Below are 16,067 nucleotides of genomic sequence, written 5' to 3'. Positions count from 1 at the left end.
GGTCCCACGTTAGCCGTGCGTTCTTGAACATCTCCTTCTCGTACACCTGATAAACTGATGAATACCCACAGTCCCTGTGAAACGTTCATACCAGTTACAGCATTTGCCGTGTTGAACATACGGAGGTGCTCGGACGTGGCTGAGGGCAGGCCAGACTGGCCTCCGGAAGGTGCTGAAGGGGAAACTTCATCCCGTGTTGTCCTCCGTCTTTAGGGTTAGAAACAGCTTTCTCTTCTGCACTGAGCATCAGATGGAGATTTCAAAATGGAACTGCAGTTAACCCTATTGTACATTATTTTAACACAGGGTGTTGTACTTATAGAGTTTATAAAGATATGGAGATTCCAGAATGGAACTGCAATTAACCGTATTGTACATTATTTTAATATGCAGTGTTGTACTTACAGAGTCTATAAAGATTATGCAAATTTTAATTTTTGAAATACTTGAATAAATTAAATATTTAGAGTACTGAGCAAGTTTATGTAGTTCTAGTAAATTTTAGATTAAACGTGATCCTTAGTATAGGTTGGAGCAAGCTTTTTTTGTTTTAATCACCTCTGATGTGTGATGAGAATATTACTGGGGGCATGTTTCTATATAAAGACGCTCCTTAAAAAGAGTCCTTCCTTTTATAGGAACCAGTATACTTTTAATGTAATGATCATTTCCGAAAACAAAAACACTTCTTCAGGGGTAGTTGATACCATCTGGTGTACCCTAAGAAGACCCTAAGCAAACTATTCTTGTCTCATAAGTCATAACATTTTCTTAACGGCTAATAATTAACCTTAATTACATTTCCAAGTTGAACATATACAGGCATCTAAAGCCATCACTCTGATTTACTCAGTTTTGCAAGAATGAATATTTTTAGTAGAATTTGCTTTGTTGTTTAAGAAGTATTTTATGTATGAGTTAAATATTTAACAAATACTTTTATATTTATCATAAAACTTGTGATGTGTAAATCATCGCTTCTCGTTGTTCAGACACTAAGTTGTGTTCGACTCTTTGCGACCCCATGGCCTGCAGCCCGCCAGGCTTGCTTGTCCTTCATCATCTCCCACAGTTCGCTCAATTGCTCGTGTCCATTGAGTCGGTGATGCCATCCAACCATCTTCATTATGAAGTTTTAATAAAGTCAGTTAACTTTTCAACTTTCTCATCTGTAAAAGGGACAGTGATGGGATAAATAAAAGAGAATCGACTAGTGCCTGACACATAGTAAGTGTGTAATAAATACACGTGTTTTTAAGTCTTTCTGAGAGTAGGCAGAACTGGTCGTCGCGCACGGCTCAGAAGGCACACTGGTGGGCGGTGGGCGGTGGGCGCACCTTCTGCTCCTGCTGGGCCCCCGGCCGCTGCCTCACGGGGTCTTGTGTCTCCCAGCAAGCACAGGCATAGTAGTATGTATTCTGTGTTACTGTTTTTAGTGAGATGTGTGCCATGCTGCGTGTGTGGTTTTTACTCTCTTGCCACCTGGTGTCTTATGTGCAAGATGCCTCAACAGTGTTCTCTGTAGCATGTGTTCTTCTCTGATTTGCTTGACTTTTGAGTTAAAAGGGAGAAGTATTTTTTGTTTTCATATAGCAGAAGGGAGAGATAGGTTTTATTTTTATATAGCCAAATTTGTCAGTGTTTTATGACCCTTGGACTTGTGTTAACACTTAGACTTCAACACTGACATTATGGAAAAAGTGCCTTTTACCTAACACTTTTACTCTTTGATTTTCTTCTTTTTTTTACATTATAAAATGATCACCACCATATGTCCATTTACCATCTGTATACTTCTGTATTTTAAACCAAATCTTTGACTCAGTTTTATTTTTTGTTGCCGATGGGCACCCAGCTACCCAAACACCATTTATTAAGTCGTGTTTTCCCTGCTGAAATTCAGTGCCACCATCATTATATATTACACTCTCAAACCCGTGTGAGTCTTTTCTGGACTTTATTCTAGTAATCTGTCTTTTTATTCATGTGTTGTAATACCAAATGGTTTTAGCTTTATTGTGTGTTTTATAACTAGGACATCTGGTCCTTTCTCACTTCACTTGTTTTAAAGTTGTTGTTGTTTTTTTTTTTTTTTTTTTTACTATTTTCCCATATTTATTTTTTCATATGCACTTTAAAAACATCTACTAAACTTCCAAAACTAGTTCTGAAAAACTCCTGTTGGTATTTGTATGTGCTGTGCTAAGTCGTGTTAGTTGTGTCTGACTCTTTGGGACCCTGTGGACCATAGCCCACCAGGCCCCTCTGTCCCTGGGATTCTCCAAGCAGGAACACTGGAGTGTGGGTCGCATGCCCTCCTCTGGGCGGGCTTCCCAACCCAGGGATGGAGCCCACTTCTCTTGCGTCTCCTCATCAGCAGGCAGGTTCTTTACCTCTAGCACCACCTGGGAAGCCCCGGTATTTGTATGTAAGTGACTTAATTAGAGAGAACTGATGCCTTTGTAACTTTTTGTCTTTATACCAAAGAATAGGGTTAGTATGGGATTATATGAAATCATGTATGTGAAACTTCTGAAAATTGTAAAGCACTATATAATTTAAAGAATCATTCAGTACTGAATAGGGTATGCATTTCCACTTACTTAGATCTTTTCTTTTCTTCCGTATTTTAGTAGTAGTTTAAAATTTTCTTCTGGATTTTGACTGTAGATAGGAAGAATGTTGATTTCCATAGATTAAAATGTGGGCCTTTTTATGAGTCTTAGTTTTTAGGTGTATGGCCACGTCATTTGTAAACAGGAATCTCACCTTTTCCTGTACACTGTGTGCTTTTGTATCTTAGCTAGTTACATCGGCTAGCGTCTGTCCAACACGAGAAATTAATGGCAGTGTGGTAGTGAACTCTTTCCTGACCTTAATAGTAGGGCTGCTTTTAGTATTTTCCCAGTAAGTCAAACAGTTTATTGATAGATTTTATTCACCTCCTCCTGTTTTTTTAGGCAGTTTTTTAAAAACTTAAAACTAGATGTTGAGTTTTAGTAAATCCCTTTTCATCTTGAGGATGACTATATGTTTTTTTCTTTTAAAATTTATTGATGTGTTTGAAGAGAAAAGCTATTGCCCAACTCCAGGAAGGATTGCCATGTGGAAATGAAGAACTGGTTTTCCGGATCTTACATTTTGTCACAGGGTCAGAAATCTGGATTCAGTTTTCTCTTCTAACACTGCCTGGGCCAAGGAAATACTTGCGGGGCGCATGTGGAGAGTGTCAGGCTCCAGCTCCAGCTGCCAGTCTGTGTCTCTGTTCCACTTTATTCCCAGAAATAACTAGAACCTGGTGACAGTTGTGTGTCACCTTATGTGATTAAAGATGTATTTTCATTTTTGCTTGAAAAAAAATCTGGTTGAGGGAGGTGATTTCCAGACTTTAGCTAACAGAGACTTTCTTTTTCTTCCTTGCTTTTCTGATTTGTCATGGTAAGACATTTAGGTAATTATTGCACTTTTCTAAATTAGTTTTTGTCTATTAGTTTAAGCAGTCTTAAGTTTTAGACTTTCTCAATATGAGAAATATCACCATAAAATAAATATCTTTCTCTCATTAAAAAAAAAACATTTCCCTTGTTTCCTGCTCTTCCCCCTCCCCCCCCCAACCCCCATGGTTTGTGTATGTTGTTCTTTGTTCTTGTTTTCAGAAAAAATATTATTTTGGATTCTTTTACTTAACCTCCTTTCCTATGTTACTTATTCCTGCAAAGAGCATTATCTTCAGGAATATACATTTTCTCTCCTTGCAAATTCCCTTGCGCATAAAGAAAATTCCTTGTATTTACTGTTATCAAAGAGAAGGAAACAACTTTTTCTCTTCCCCTAATAAAATAATGTCTGTACAGACACAGTTCAATAAACAGTGAAAATTTTCTGATGAATTTCCTCAACATGGCCCAAACCTTTTTGATTTCAAGTGGATTCTTATCGTAGGCATCTGTTTAATTTCTGATGAATAAATCTAATTAAAATTTTAAAAGGTGATTCTGTCAAATTAGAAGTTTGCCAGTTTAGATATTATTTTACGTATTATATTTCCACAAATTCTACTTTGATTTTTCTTCTGATGGAAATAGTTTTAAGCCTGGTTCAAGGTTGAATAAAACTTTTTAGAGTTTTTTTATATTTGAAGAATTTTCTATATTTGTTCATGAATCATGAACTCATTTAAATATAGTATTTCTTTGTTTTAACTGTCTAGTTCCTTTCTATCGCATGAGAACTTACCATTTCCTAATCATTTTATTTGTATTTTTATTAGTATTTTTATTTTTTTATTTGTATTTTTTATTAGTGATAACAGATTGGCTCAGACAAGAGTTACTATAACTTTGCTCCTTCTCTTCTTGTTCCTTGAGTTAATTTCGTAGTAGTTGGATGAGATCTGCTGTTCTTTGCATTTCCAGCAGATGAGTCTATACTGCTTATTCTTGATTTATGCCCTCGTACCTGTCTTGTTAGAATTCTTCTCTCTCAGCCAATGATTTGTGTCTTCCTGAAGCTCTTAGGATTGTCTGCAGGATTCAGTCATAGTCGTCTTTCATTTCAGTTATTACGGAGGTTTCAGCCATCCCCACAGTTGATGACACACGCCCTCTGCCGTGGCAGAAAGCACACAGGTGTGGCGTGTGGTCTGAGTGCCCCAGGCCCCGCAGGGTGTCTGCGCCTGCCTCCGCTCGCTGCTGAGCCGGGCTGGGCCCATCTGCTGCCCCCCCAGGGTCGATTCGCGAGGAGAATGGCGTGCGCTGGCACGTGTGCCCCTGCTGTGCCAAGGAGTTCCGCAAGCCCAGCGATCTGGTGCGCCACATCCGCATCCACACCCACGAGAAGCCCTTCAAGTGCCCCCAGTGCTTCCGGGCCTTCGCCGTGAAGAGCACGCTGACCGCCCACATCAAGACACACACGGGCATCAAGGCCTTCAAGTGCCAGTACTGCATGAAGAGCTTCTCCACCTCGGGGAGCCTCAAGGTGCACATTCGCCTGCACACAGGTGCGCAGGGATGGCAGGCCATGGGGGACTCGTGCTCGTGAGTGTCACGAGGCCGCGTGACCTTCCGTAGGCTGAACCGCACCCGTACGAGCGGGTCCTCGTGGAGCCCACGGCCCAAAGAGGGAGTACTTCATGCCCTCTTAGGAGTGAGGGCACCAGCACGGGGTGGTGAGGAGGGAGCTGCCGCGGGCAGCAGGTTCAGACGCAGACCAGGAGCACGATCCTCTAACACCAGCATTTGCTGCCGGTTTACTCAGCGCTGGCCTGGCTGAGTGCTGTTGAGACCCAAGCATGTGGATGCTGGCCACAGGCCTGGGGCCATGCTCTTCCTCCAGTTACAGGTTGTGGACGGCGTGAGAGGAGCCCTTAACGCAGCCTAGTGTCTCAAGGGCGCCTGGTTGCTGGAGCACCCACTTTACCATTTTAGGCTTTCTCCTGAAAATAGTAAATGCTCTTTTTTACGTAAAATGCTCTTTTTATGTGCCTTCACATCTATAAAGTGCACTGTATGCAGACAAGGGAAATAACTGATAATATCCATGAAATAATACATACATATAACATGAAACGGCAGATTGAGTATTCCAATCAATATTGCAATACTAGAATTTTATGCTGACCTTAACTGAAATGTATGTCTCTGGAATAATTCCATTGTCATTTGTTTAGGAGTCAGACCTTTTGCTTGTCCTCACTGTGACAAGAAGTTCCGAACCTCAGGCCACAGGAAGACTCATGTCGCCTCTCACTTTAAACACACGGAGTTGAGAAAGATGAGGCACCAGCGTAAACCTGCCAAGGTTCGCGTGGGCAAGGCAAATGTCCCAGTCCCCGACATTCCTTTGCAGGAACCGATTCTCATAACAGACGTAGGTAAGAGTCCCCTCCTTGGGTACCTTGCAAGGTGGGGGAGTGTTGTGGTCTGCACAGTTAGATAGCTGTACGCGTGGAGCAGGGGGAGTTATTCTAAAGTGTTTTGCTTTGTGGGCCAGTATGTCCCACAGAGAAATTAAAATCCTAGTTCTGTCTGTACCTTAATCTGCTGCTCAGATTATGTTCCTGGCGAGAAGAAGTGTGTGAGTGAGGGTGTTGGCATCCGAGTCCTCGCCGAGGAGACTGTTCCTCGGGGACCTGTCGTGTGCGGCACCCAGAGTGCCGTATCGTCTGCATCACAGATCATCCTCTGGGCGGCTCTCACCTTCTGATTAAAACAAAAGTCTGCCAGTTTTTAAATTCTTTTTAGGCTTGATGTTATAATGAAGGGAAATTATGATTTTGTTAACTAAAAAGAAAACACTGCTTATGAGAATGTTTGGGAAAATGTAGGTCTTAGAGCAAAATTAAATTTATTAAATTCTGTGTAAGAATTTACATTTTTATGCAGTTCCTGTATTTCATCGTCTTAGGCAAGATAATCTAGTCTGTGAACAAAATTAGTATCAAACAAAATATGATTTGGTATAAATAAAGCTTAAATGATATAAAGAGAGATACTGTGGATTAATGTCAGTGGTAGTCCACTGATAAGATGATCAACAGTCATGAGCTTTTACGTATTTAGGTGCATAACATCAAAATATATAAACCAAAAACAGAAGAAAGGAGAAATATTCAAATTCTACACCATAGTGAGAGGTCTTCAATTAGATCAGTTTAGACACAGTGAGACTGAAGAGGATTTGAAGCACACATATAAAAAGGGTGATTTAATACCTTTAAAACTGTTTACTCCAAAGTACGTGCTCTTTTAAATATGCATGAAGTAGAAGTTGATCACATTCTGGGGTATAAAGAAATTTCAGGTTTTCAAAAATAGAAACTGTAAAAGAAACAATCCTTTATTATAGTTCAGTGAAAACATAATAGAAAATAGCTATCTAAATTTTCGTTATATGGAAAAGAAAGACTCAAAACTGCAATTACAGACAAGAAATGGCACATTTTATAAGCAGGTTGAATGGGCCAAAGCTGCTATCAGAGAAATTAAGACTTTTAAGAACTGTTTATTATTAAAGAAGAATGAAAATAAATATATAACTCAAAAAAGTAGAAAAATGAAAAACAAGTAACAAAAAGGAATTAATAAGTATAAAAATTTAAGACAAGATGAAATTCTAGTGAACATAATTTTACAACTTGTAGAAAATAAACAGATAACTTGACATGTCTCTGGTAAACTGAAGACTGAGAAAATGCCTATAGTATTAGGAGTGAGACTCAGTCTATAAGCACAGGTACAGATGAGTTAAACACTGCAGATACTCTGCAACTTTTTGCTAATACATTTGAAAATATAGATGAAATGTATTTTTTCTAGAGTGGTATACTTATCAGAATTGACTCTAGAAGAAATGGAAAGCCCCGAAAGACAAGTTTAAGAGCATTCACCCCCAGATATCAGTCTACAGTGACTTTATGTATGATTTCTACCAAGCTTCCTAGGGACTGTCATTCCTGGGGTGTTTAGTTGTTTAGCGTACAGACACTAATCTGTGGTAGGTTAGAATACTTTGATGCTGTTACGCAGTTTTGGCAGCTCATAAAACCAAACAGCACAACAGAACAGTTTCACATAGTATTATTTAATCTTCACAAACGTGATCTCCAGGACTGGCAAATGGCAAAACCTAACACGCGGCTCAGAGATGCTCAACTCCTGGCCCCTGCGTGACTAGGAGGATGGGCTACGCACACTAGGAGAGCCGCGAGGAAGGAGGAGGTTTTAGGGCACAGGGCTGCTCTGTAGCCTGCACCGTCAGGGGCCGTCCAGAGAGCAGTGTGCTGGAGGAGCCTGCTGGGGACCCTGGCGTGGAAGTGCACGGCAGCTGAGGGGCAGGGAGTGTGGTGGGGCCTGTTCTTGGACGGAGGAGGCACAGCCCAGCTAGTGCTGGCTATGTGTGTCTTCCTCTTGTCGTTTCAGGTAGATATTAAATAATTCAGAGGGTTCAGTGAATTATTGAATTCGTCCTGAATTGCATAAATTATTGCTTATGCTGAACTGCATAAATTATCGCTTGATGAAGACATACTTATCACACGGTCAGCCTAAGGGAATTCTTTATTCCTTGAAAGTATGTAAAACCTGAAATATTTAAGATTGTCATTTTGCTGTTTGCAGATATTCCTTTAATAGAATTCCTATGAAAACCCTGACTCTTTTAGAACACAAAAATGATGGTGAAATTATTTCTGTCTTGAGTTTGTTGTAGTACCTAGGGTACAGTCTTCATACTGAACAAACAAGAGTCCAAGAACTCGGACTGTCCTACATGTTGATGTAGTTTTAGAAATTTGACTCCAGCAGATGCTTACATAGAAAGTAAAAGTAGAAATCCGTGAAAAACTGGCTCTAGAACAAAGAGAAATAACTGTGATAATATAAATATTCCTTTATGTTGGAAAAAAAAATCTGTCTTACATTAACTTTGTGTTTCCTGATAGGTGTTCTTTCAATATCCAGTTCCTAACACAATGAAAATAGCATTTAGTTGTTACATTGGAATCTAGCTTCTCAGGATTCTTATCTTCTGGGTAAAGCAGGCACCTTTTGACATTTAACTTTTTTTGGTACATTGACAGTGAATTATTCCTGATTTTCCTTTGCTTTGTAGGTCTTATCCAGCCCATTCCAAGGAACCAGTTATTTCAAAGTTATTTTAATAACAATTTTGTAAATGAAGCAGATAGACCATACAAGTGTTTTTACTGTCATCGTGCCTATAAAAAGTCTTGTCATCTTAAACAACACATCAGGTAAGGTGACAGATTCAGAGATAGAAAGTGATTTAGTTACCTGGTGACTTGTATAAATACTAAGAGTGGTAGTGTTCAGTTCAGTTCAGTCAGTTCAGTCGCTCAGTCGTGTCCGACTCTTTGCGACCCCATGAATCGCAGCCCGCCAGGCCTCCCTGTCCGTCACCAACTCCCGGAGTTCATTCAGACTCACGTCCATCGAGTCAGTGATGTCATCCAGCCATCTCATCCTCTGTCGTCCCTTTCTCCTCCTGCCCCTAATCCCTCCCAGCATCAGAGTCTTTTCCAATGAGTCAACCCTTCACATGAGGTGGCCAAAGTACTGGAGTTTCAGCTTTAGCATCATTCCTTCCAAAGAAATCCCAGGGCTGATCTCCTTCAGAATGGACTGGTTGGATCTCCTTGCAGTCCAAGGGACTCTCAAGAGTCTTCTCCAACACCACAGTTCAGAAGCATCAATTCTTTGGTGCTCAGCTTTCTTCACAGTCCAACTCTCACTTCCATACATGACCACAGGAAAAACCATAGCCTTGACGAGACAAACTTTTGTTGGCAAAGTAATGTCTCTGCTTTTGAATATGCTATCTAGGTTGGTCATAACTTTCCTTCCAAGGAGTAAGCGTCTTTGAATTTCATGGCTGCAGTCACCATCTGCAGTGATTTTGGAGCCCCAAAAAATAAAGCCTGACACTGTTTCCACTGTTTCCCCACCTATTTCCCATGAAGTGGTGGGACCGGATGCCATGATCTTTGTTTTCTGAATGTTGAGCTTTAAGCCAACTTTTTCACTCTCCTCTTTCACTTTCATCAAGAGGCTTTTGAGTTCCTCTTCACTTTCTGCCATAAGGGTGGTATCATCTGCATATCTGAGGGTATTGATATTTCTCCTGGCAATCTTGATTCCAGCTTGTGTTTCTTCCAGTCCAGTGTTTCTCATGATGCACTCTGCATAGAATAAATAAGCAGGGTGACAGTATACAGCCTTGACATACTCCTTTTCCTATTTGGAACCAGTCTGTTGTTCCATGTCCAGTTCTAACTGTTGCTTCCTGACCTGCATTTAGGTTTCTCAAGAGGCAGGTCAGGTGGTCTGGTATTCCGATCTCTTTCAGAATTTTCCACAGTTTATTGTGATCCACACAGTCAAAGGCTTTGGCATAGTCGATAAAGCAGAAATAGATGTTTTTCTGGAACTCTCTTTGCTTTTTCCATGATCCAGCGGATGTTGGCAATTTGATCTCTGGTTCCTCTGCCTTTTCTAAAACCAGCTTGAACATCAGGAAGTTCACGGTTCACATATTGTTGAAGCCTGGCTTGGAGAATTTTGAGCATTACTTTACTAGCGTGTGAGATGAGTGCAATTGTGAGGTAGTTTGAGCATTCTTTGGCATTGCCTTTCTTTGGGATTGGAATGAAAACTGACCTTTTCCAGTCCTGTGGCCACTGCTGAGTTTTCCAAATTTGCTGGCATATTGAGTGCAGCACTTTCATAGCATCATCCTTCAGGATTTGAAATAGCTCAACTGGAATTCCATCACCTCCACTAGCTTTGTTCGTAGTGATGCTTTCTAAGGCCCACTTGACTTCACATTCCAGGATGTCTGGCTCTAGGTCAGTGATCACACCATCATGATTATCTGGGTCGTGAAGATCTTTTTTGTACAGTTCTTCTGTGTATTCTTGCCATCTCTTCTTAATATCTTCTGCTTCTGTTAGGTGCATGCCATTTTTGTCCTTTATCGAGCCCATCTTTGCATGAAATGTTCCCTTGGTATCGCTGATTTTCTTGAAGAGATCTCTAGTCTTTCCCATTCTGTTGTTTTTCTCTATTTCTTTGCATTGATCGCTGAAGAAGGCTTTCTTATCTCTTCTTGCTGTTCTTTGGAACTCTGCATTCAGATGATTATATATCTTTCCTTTTCTCCTTTGCTTTTCGCTTCTCTTCTTTTCACAGCTATTTCTAAGGCCTCCCCAGACAGCCATTTTGCTTTTTTGCATTTCTTTTCCATGGGGATGGTCTTGATCCCTGTCTCCTGTACAATGTCACAAACCTCATTCCATAGTTCATCAGGCACTCTATCAGATCTAGGCTCTTGTTATTTAAAATGTCACTTTTGACCCCCAAATGTTTATTGATCATTGGTATTCTACCCACTCCAGTACTCTTGCCTGGAGAATTGCATGGACAGAGGAGCCTGGTGGGCTACATACAGTCCATAGAGTTGCAAAGAGTTGGATGTGACTGTGCAACTAAGACACACACACACATTTTCATCCTTTAGTGTCTTGACCAAAATATTTTACCCACAAATTGCTCCTGATTTTTATTTACACTGTTATTTTTAAGTTTTTGCAATTTCTAGGACTTGTCAGGGAAGTATTGGTTTGTTTCATTAGGGTTAATGTTCTTTCACAGTTTTTCAGATGTGTTCATCAGAGTTTAGATTAATTATTGTCACTAGCAACAGTGAGAAGGAAGTAGAAACCTGGTCACAGGAGAGACAGTGAGGGGTCACGAGGAGAGGATGGAACGTGGACGAGGACGTGGGGTCTGGTTTTGTGTCAGGACTTTAGATGGGTCACCTGGGCGTAGAGTCTCAGGGGTGCCATTGGAAGCAGGAAAGTGGGGGCGGTCAAGTGCGATAGTTATGAGAGTGCGTTCTAAAGTATAAGGCGCTGTGAAATCGTAAGGTGCTCCTTCATTGCTGTTTTTTTTCTTCTCAGGTCCCATACAGGTGAAAAGCCCTTTAAGTGTTCTCAGTGTGGAAGAGGCTTTGTTTCCGCAGGAGTGCTCAAAGCGCACGTGCGAACGCACACAGGCCTAAAGTCTTTCAAGTGTCTGATCTGTAACGGCGCTTTCACGACCGGGGGCAGCCTGCGGCGACACATGGGCATCCACAACGACCTCCGCCCCTACATGTGCCCCTACTGCCAGAAGACGTTTAAGACCTCGCTCAACTGCAAGAAGCACATGAAAACCCACAGGTAGGTGCGGCCCTGCAGGGCACCTTCTAATCATCTGCGTAGTTACACGACTTTGGTGAGAGTGTTTTTAGGAAATAGTTGTCTTTGTTTTACTGTATTATTACTTCTAGCTTGATCTAAGGAAGCTTCTATATCCGCGTTTAAGGATCTATTAAGAACCATAGACTAAAGCATAACATTTTTATTTTTAATATGATATTGAAGTAGTCTGTGTTGCACTAAATGCTTTGTAAACTGTCTTAAAACTGACCATCAGTAGTAGATAAAATGCCTGATAGACCATGCCTACTGTAATTATGAAGTGAAGATTGCAAAGAAGAAAGTCTTGGTTGACTCCGTGGCTTCCAGGCATATCATCAGTGTTACCTGCACGGTAATTATTCTAGGTTGTCGATGAAGTGAACATATATTTCAGCTATCACACCTCAGTCATTGCTGCTGACTTGGATTTTTGCTTGAGCCGAGGACTGTCTCGTCTCTAGATGGAGCCCTTGCAGAAATGCATTTCTGATCACATCAGATCTGTATTTGAGCTGGGTTTTGATTTGGCTTTTTTTTTTTCCTTCAGTTTTTTGATTCACTCACTGAATTCATTGTTCATTTTTCTCTTTGAAAGAAAAGTTGTTGGCCTTGCTGAAAATACGCTGGGTATATTTTGTACATGGAAAAGTGATATTAACAGGAATAAGGCTCCTACAGAAAATGAACTTGGCCACATGCCTCGCCGACCAGATGCTGTAGCCTGTGGACCTGGTCACTGGGCCGAGCATGGCCTGGCAGGTCCCAGGACTTCCCATGTCTCCCACGTGTGTGTATAGTGCTGAACGCAGTCTGACAGGGCTCCGCCTCATTTCATGCGGGTCTTCTTCCCAGCACTTGGGCTCATTGCACCATTTGGGTTGGGAGGGTTTTACTTTGAAACATGTGGCCTCTCTTGAATTTTTTTAAGCTTTAAAAAATTTCTTGTTTCCTTCAAGTCCATATAATCTGTGAAAGTGTTTAAGAATAAGGGGACCTGATTTTTCTTTCAGAATTATTAATAGTATTTAACTTTCAACTGGATTGCCATCATGACTTCAAAACGAGATAAAGTAAATTTACTGAGTAAATTATAGCTTGGGCAGTAGTAGCCCATGCCCCTGGTTTTTGACCGCACCTGACACCGTGGACTGTTGTTGGTTCCTTTTGAAGATACGAGCTCGCCCAGCAGCTCCAGCAGCATCAGCAGGCCTCCTCCATGGATGACAGCACTGTGGACCAGCAGGGCATGCACGTGTCTACCCCGATGCAGGTGGAGATCGAGAGCGAGGCGCTGCAGCCCAGCACCGAGGCCGTGGCCGCCAACCCTGGGGCCATGCTGGAGCTGGGGCCGCCGCACGGCGTGAGCGCCGAAGAGGCGGGGCTGGGCCCGCAGATGGCAGGGCAGCCTTTGGAGGCAGAGGAAGGTGAGCTTTACCTCCTAAGGGTTTGCAGCCTGCATCCCCCAGTCCTTCTTGGTGCTCTCATCTCTGACTGTTGCAGTCACGGCCTGTGCTGTGTGGTACGTGTGAGCGTTTGCGAGGCATTTGGAGCTGTAGACATAGGACCTTCCAATATGTACTCTTTGTAGCCCACTGTTAACCGAGGACACCAAGAAGCCTTTGGTTTTCATGCGTGTTCATCTGTGTGATTGTGTGTGCTCTGTTCCAGCGACTCCCAGACTCCACAGGGTGAGGCTGCCAGCCTTCTGTCCCTGGAGCCTCGGCTCCTTGTCCAGTGCACTGCCTCTTGCAGGACGGTCTCACTCAGAAAGACACCTGCTTCCCTGGGAACACCAAGCTTAGTGACAGAGTCCGGCCCAGGGTCTCCTACAGGTCTAACAGACGATTGGCCGGCCGGCTGACTGTTTTGTTATGGTCCCAAAATGTATTTGGTCTATGATCAAGACTTTGTAGTTTTTACCCCCAAATATATAAATTTATATACACTATGTTTGCATTGTCTTCCTACTGTCTTTTCAAAATAAGGAAGCTAAGTTGTGGGAAAAAAAAGAAACCTATCCTTTTGGACAGACTGGTAGGCCTGCGGTAACTTCCAGGTCTGTGAGCCCCTCTTACTTCTGTCTTCAGACAGGTTCGTGGCCCCACAGCAGGCCCTGCAGGGGCACGTGGACCAGCTTCACGAGCAGGCACCCCCTCAGCAGTCCTTCGAACCGGCTGGCTTGTCTCAGGGTCAGTGGTGGGTTTCACCTGGGGCTTAATAATGAGCGGTGCCTGGCTGGGCTTAACTTTACAGTAACCTCGAGAGCTTCCTTTAATGCTCTTCTGGAATGTATGATTTCAATCCACAAGCTTTCTTGCATGGATTGTGTGTATGGATGTCTGTGTGTGTGTGTCAATGCTCTTCTGGAATGTATGATTTCAAACCGCATGCTTTCTTGCATGGATATGTGTGTGTGTGTGTGTGTGTGTGAATGTTCTTCTGGAATGTATGATTTCAAACTGCATGCTTTCTTACATGGATATTGTGTGTGTGTGTACATGTGTATGCACACATTATTTTGTAGTCTGTTCAGGTTTTCCAGTAAGTGATTTTAATAACCACGCTACATGTGGTTTCTAGCCAAGGAAAGGAAATTGAGTAGCAATTGGGACTTAGAGGTAAGTGTGTCCTTGTGGCTGGTCTGTCTGCTGGCCCTGCGAGGATGCAAGCCTGTGCACAGGTCACTTCAGAGCCTGCTGATAAGACTGACGACCCTGGTTCTAGCTCAGAAAGCACACATGTGACTTGAATTAGCTTTATTTGTAAAACCAGCTTTTTTTGTTTTTCTTGTGTGTGTGTGTAGCTTTAGTATTTTTGGTGAAACTCACATTTTCTCACTTGTTTCAGGTTTTACAGTGACTGATACATACAGTCAGCAGACCCCGTTCCCCCCTGTCCAGCAGTTACAAGATTCTAGCACACTGGAGTCCCAGGCCCTCTCCACGAGCTTCCACCAGCAGAACCTCCTTCCCGTGCCTGGCACCGACACCATTAATGTAGTGAGTGTTACAGAAGTGTCCTCGTGAGCAGATTCTAGCTTATTCTTCACTGTAATTTTTTAGGTGCCTGGCACCGACACCATTAATGTAGTTAAACAAGAATAAGTTAATTCTAGCTTATTCTTCACTGTAATTTTTTCACTGTAAAATTCACTTACTTAAGAGCATATGCATGCTTGTTACAACTTTAACACTGTTGCATCACCTGTAAAAACTGGAATGTTTGTCATATAGGGCTTTTTTTCCCTTAAAACATTTTTGTATAACTTTAAGATTTCATTCCCATCACGTGGCTTGACATTTTCGGTTAAAAGTCAGGGAAGTCAGGATAGTGGAACAGACTTTGGTAACATCTGAAGGATGTCATGGTGCTTTAGCAATCAAACCTGAACATTTTAATCTGTGGGATCTTGAAAGAAACATGTTAGAATGCATGCTAACGGACCAAATATAAATATTGAGACGCATCATTTGAGGTTTTATTTCTTAGTCAAATCGGGCTTCCCTGATAGCTCAGTTGGTAAAGAATCCACCTGTAATGCAGGAGACCCTGGTTTGATTCTTAAGCCAGGAAGATCTGGAGAAGGGATAGGCTACCCATTCCAGTATTCTTGGGCTTCCCTGTGGCTCAGCTGGTAAAGAATCCACCTGCAATGCAGGAGACCTGGATTTGATCCCTGGGTTGGGAAGATCCCCTGGAGAAGGGAAAGGCTGCCCACTCCAGTATTCTGGCCTGGAGAATTCCATGGACTGTATAGTCCATGGGGTTGCAAAGAGTTGGACACGACTGAGTGACTTTCACCACTCACCAAGTTGGAGGCGTGTAAATTTTTGTTCTGGTGTTGATTTTGCCGTTCTGGGAAATCTTTCAGTAGTAGTGGTGGGATGATGGGCCCATCAGGTGTTACCCTCTTTAAAAGCCCTGTGGGAAGCTTTTGCCAAGTGGAAGACCTGGATCCTCCAGTGAAACTTTCAGGGCCTATTTTCCTAGCTGCTACTCCTGGACTGGGAATGTGCTTCCCCCAACCCTGTGATTTTGTAGCAAGCGAGGAGACTGAATATTTTAAGAAAGTGGGGCTTTTTGTTCACTCTCAGTAAGAGCAGAGCAAGTGCAAGTGTGATCTCTTAATATACATGGAAAATATGGTAAGATCAGTTTCATGCTTGGATAAACTTTGTATTAAACAAGTTAATGGAAGATAAATATTTCTTTAATAAAATTGGTGTAGATGATTTTTGTTGTTTTATTTGGCCCAAATGATTGCAGTGGCCTAATTGGGCTTTCTCCATCATTAAATCCACATTTATGA

General features: G+C 42.0%; 1 protein-coding gene across 11 annotated transcripts in view; it reads left to right on the top strand.

The window, feature by feature from the left end:
- Positions 1-16,067, top strand: part of ZNF236 (zinc finger protein 236) — a 68,938-nt gene that overhangs the window by 23,930 nt on the left and 28,941 nt on the right. For 10 of the 11 annotated variants that reach the window (XR_015153668.1, XR_015153667.1, XM_086372537.1 and 7 more), the window contains 7 exons: positions 4,727-4,999; positions 5,669-5,872; positions 8,611-8,752; positions 11,477-11,737; positions 12,929-13,182; positions 13,846-13,947; positions 14,606-14,757. Coding sequence is in view for 9 of the 11 variants with exons in the window: in XM_086372537.1 (XP_086228663.1) it covers positions 4,727-4,999; positions 5,669-5,872; positions 8,611-8,752; positions 11,477-11,737; positions 12,929-13,182; positions 13,846-13,947; positions 14,606-14,757 (1,388 nt within the window). In the remaining 2 variants the exon portion in view is untranslated. The remainder of the gene's footprint in view (positions 1-4,726; positions 5,000-5,668; positions 5,873-8,610; positions 8,753-11,476; positions 11,738-12,928; positions 13,183-13,845; positions 13,948-14,605; positions 14,758-16,067) is intronic. The other variant, XM_086372540.1, reaches the window with a different exon arrangement.

This window comes from Bos grunniens, chromosome 24 (assembly GCF_055505025.1).
Source record: "Bos grunniens cultivar Pamir isolate PY7600 chromosome 24, Bosgru_T2T1.0, whole genome shotgun sequence".
Lineage (NCBI taxonomy): Eukaryota > Metazoa > Chordata > Mammalia > Artiodactyla > Bovidae > Bos > Bos grunniens.
This window is presented reverse-complemented; position numbering and strand designations above follow the sequence as displayed.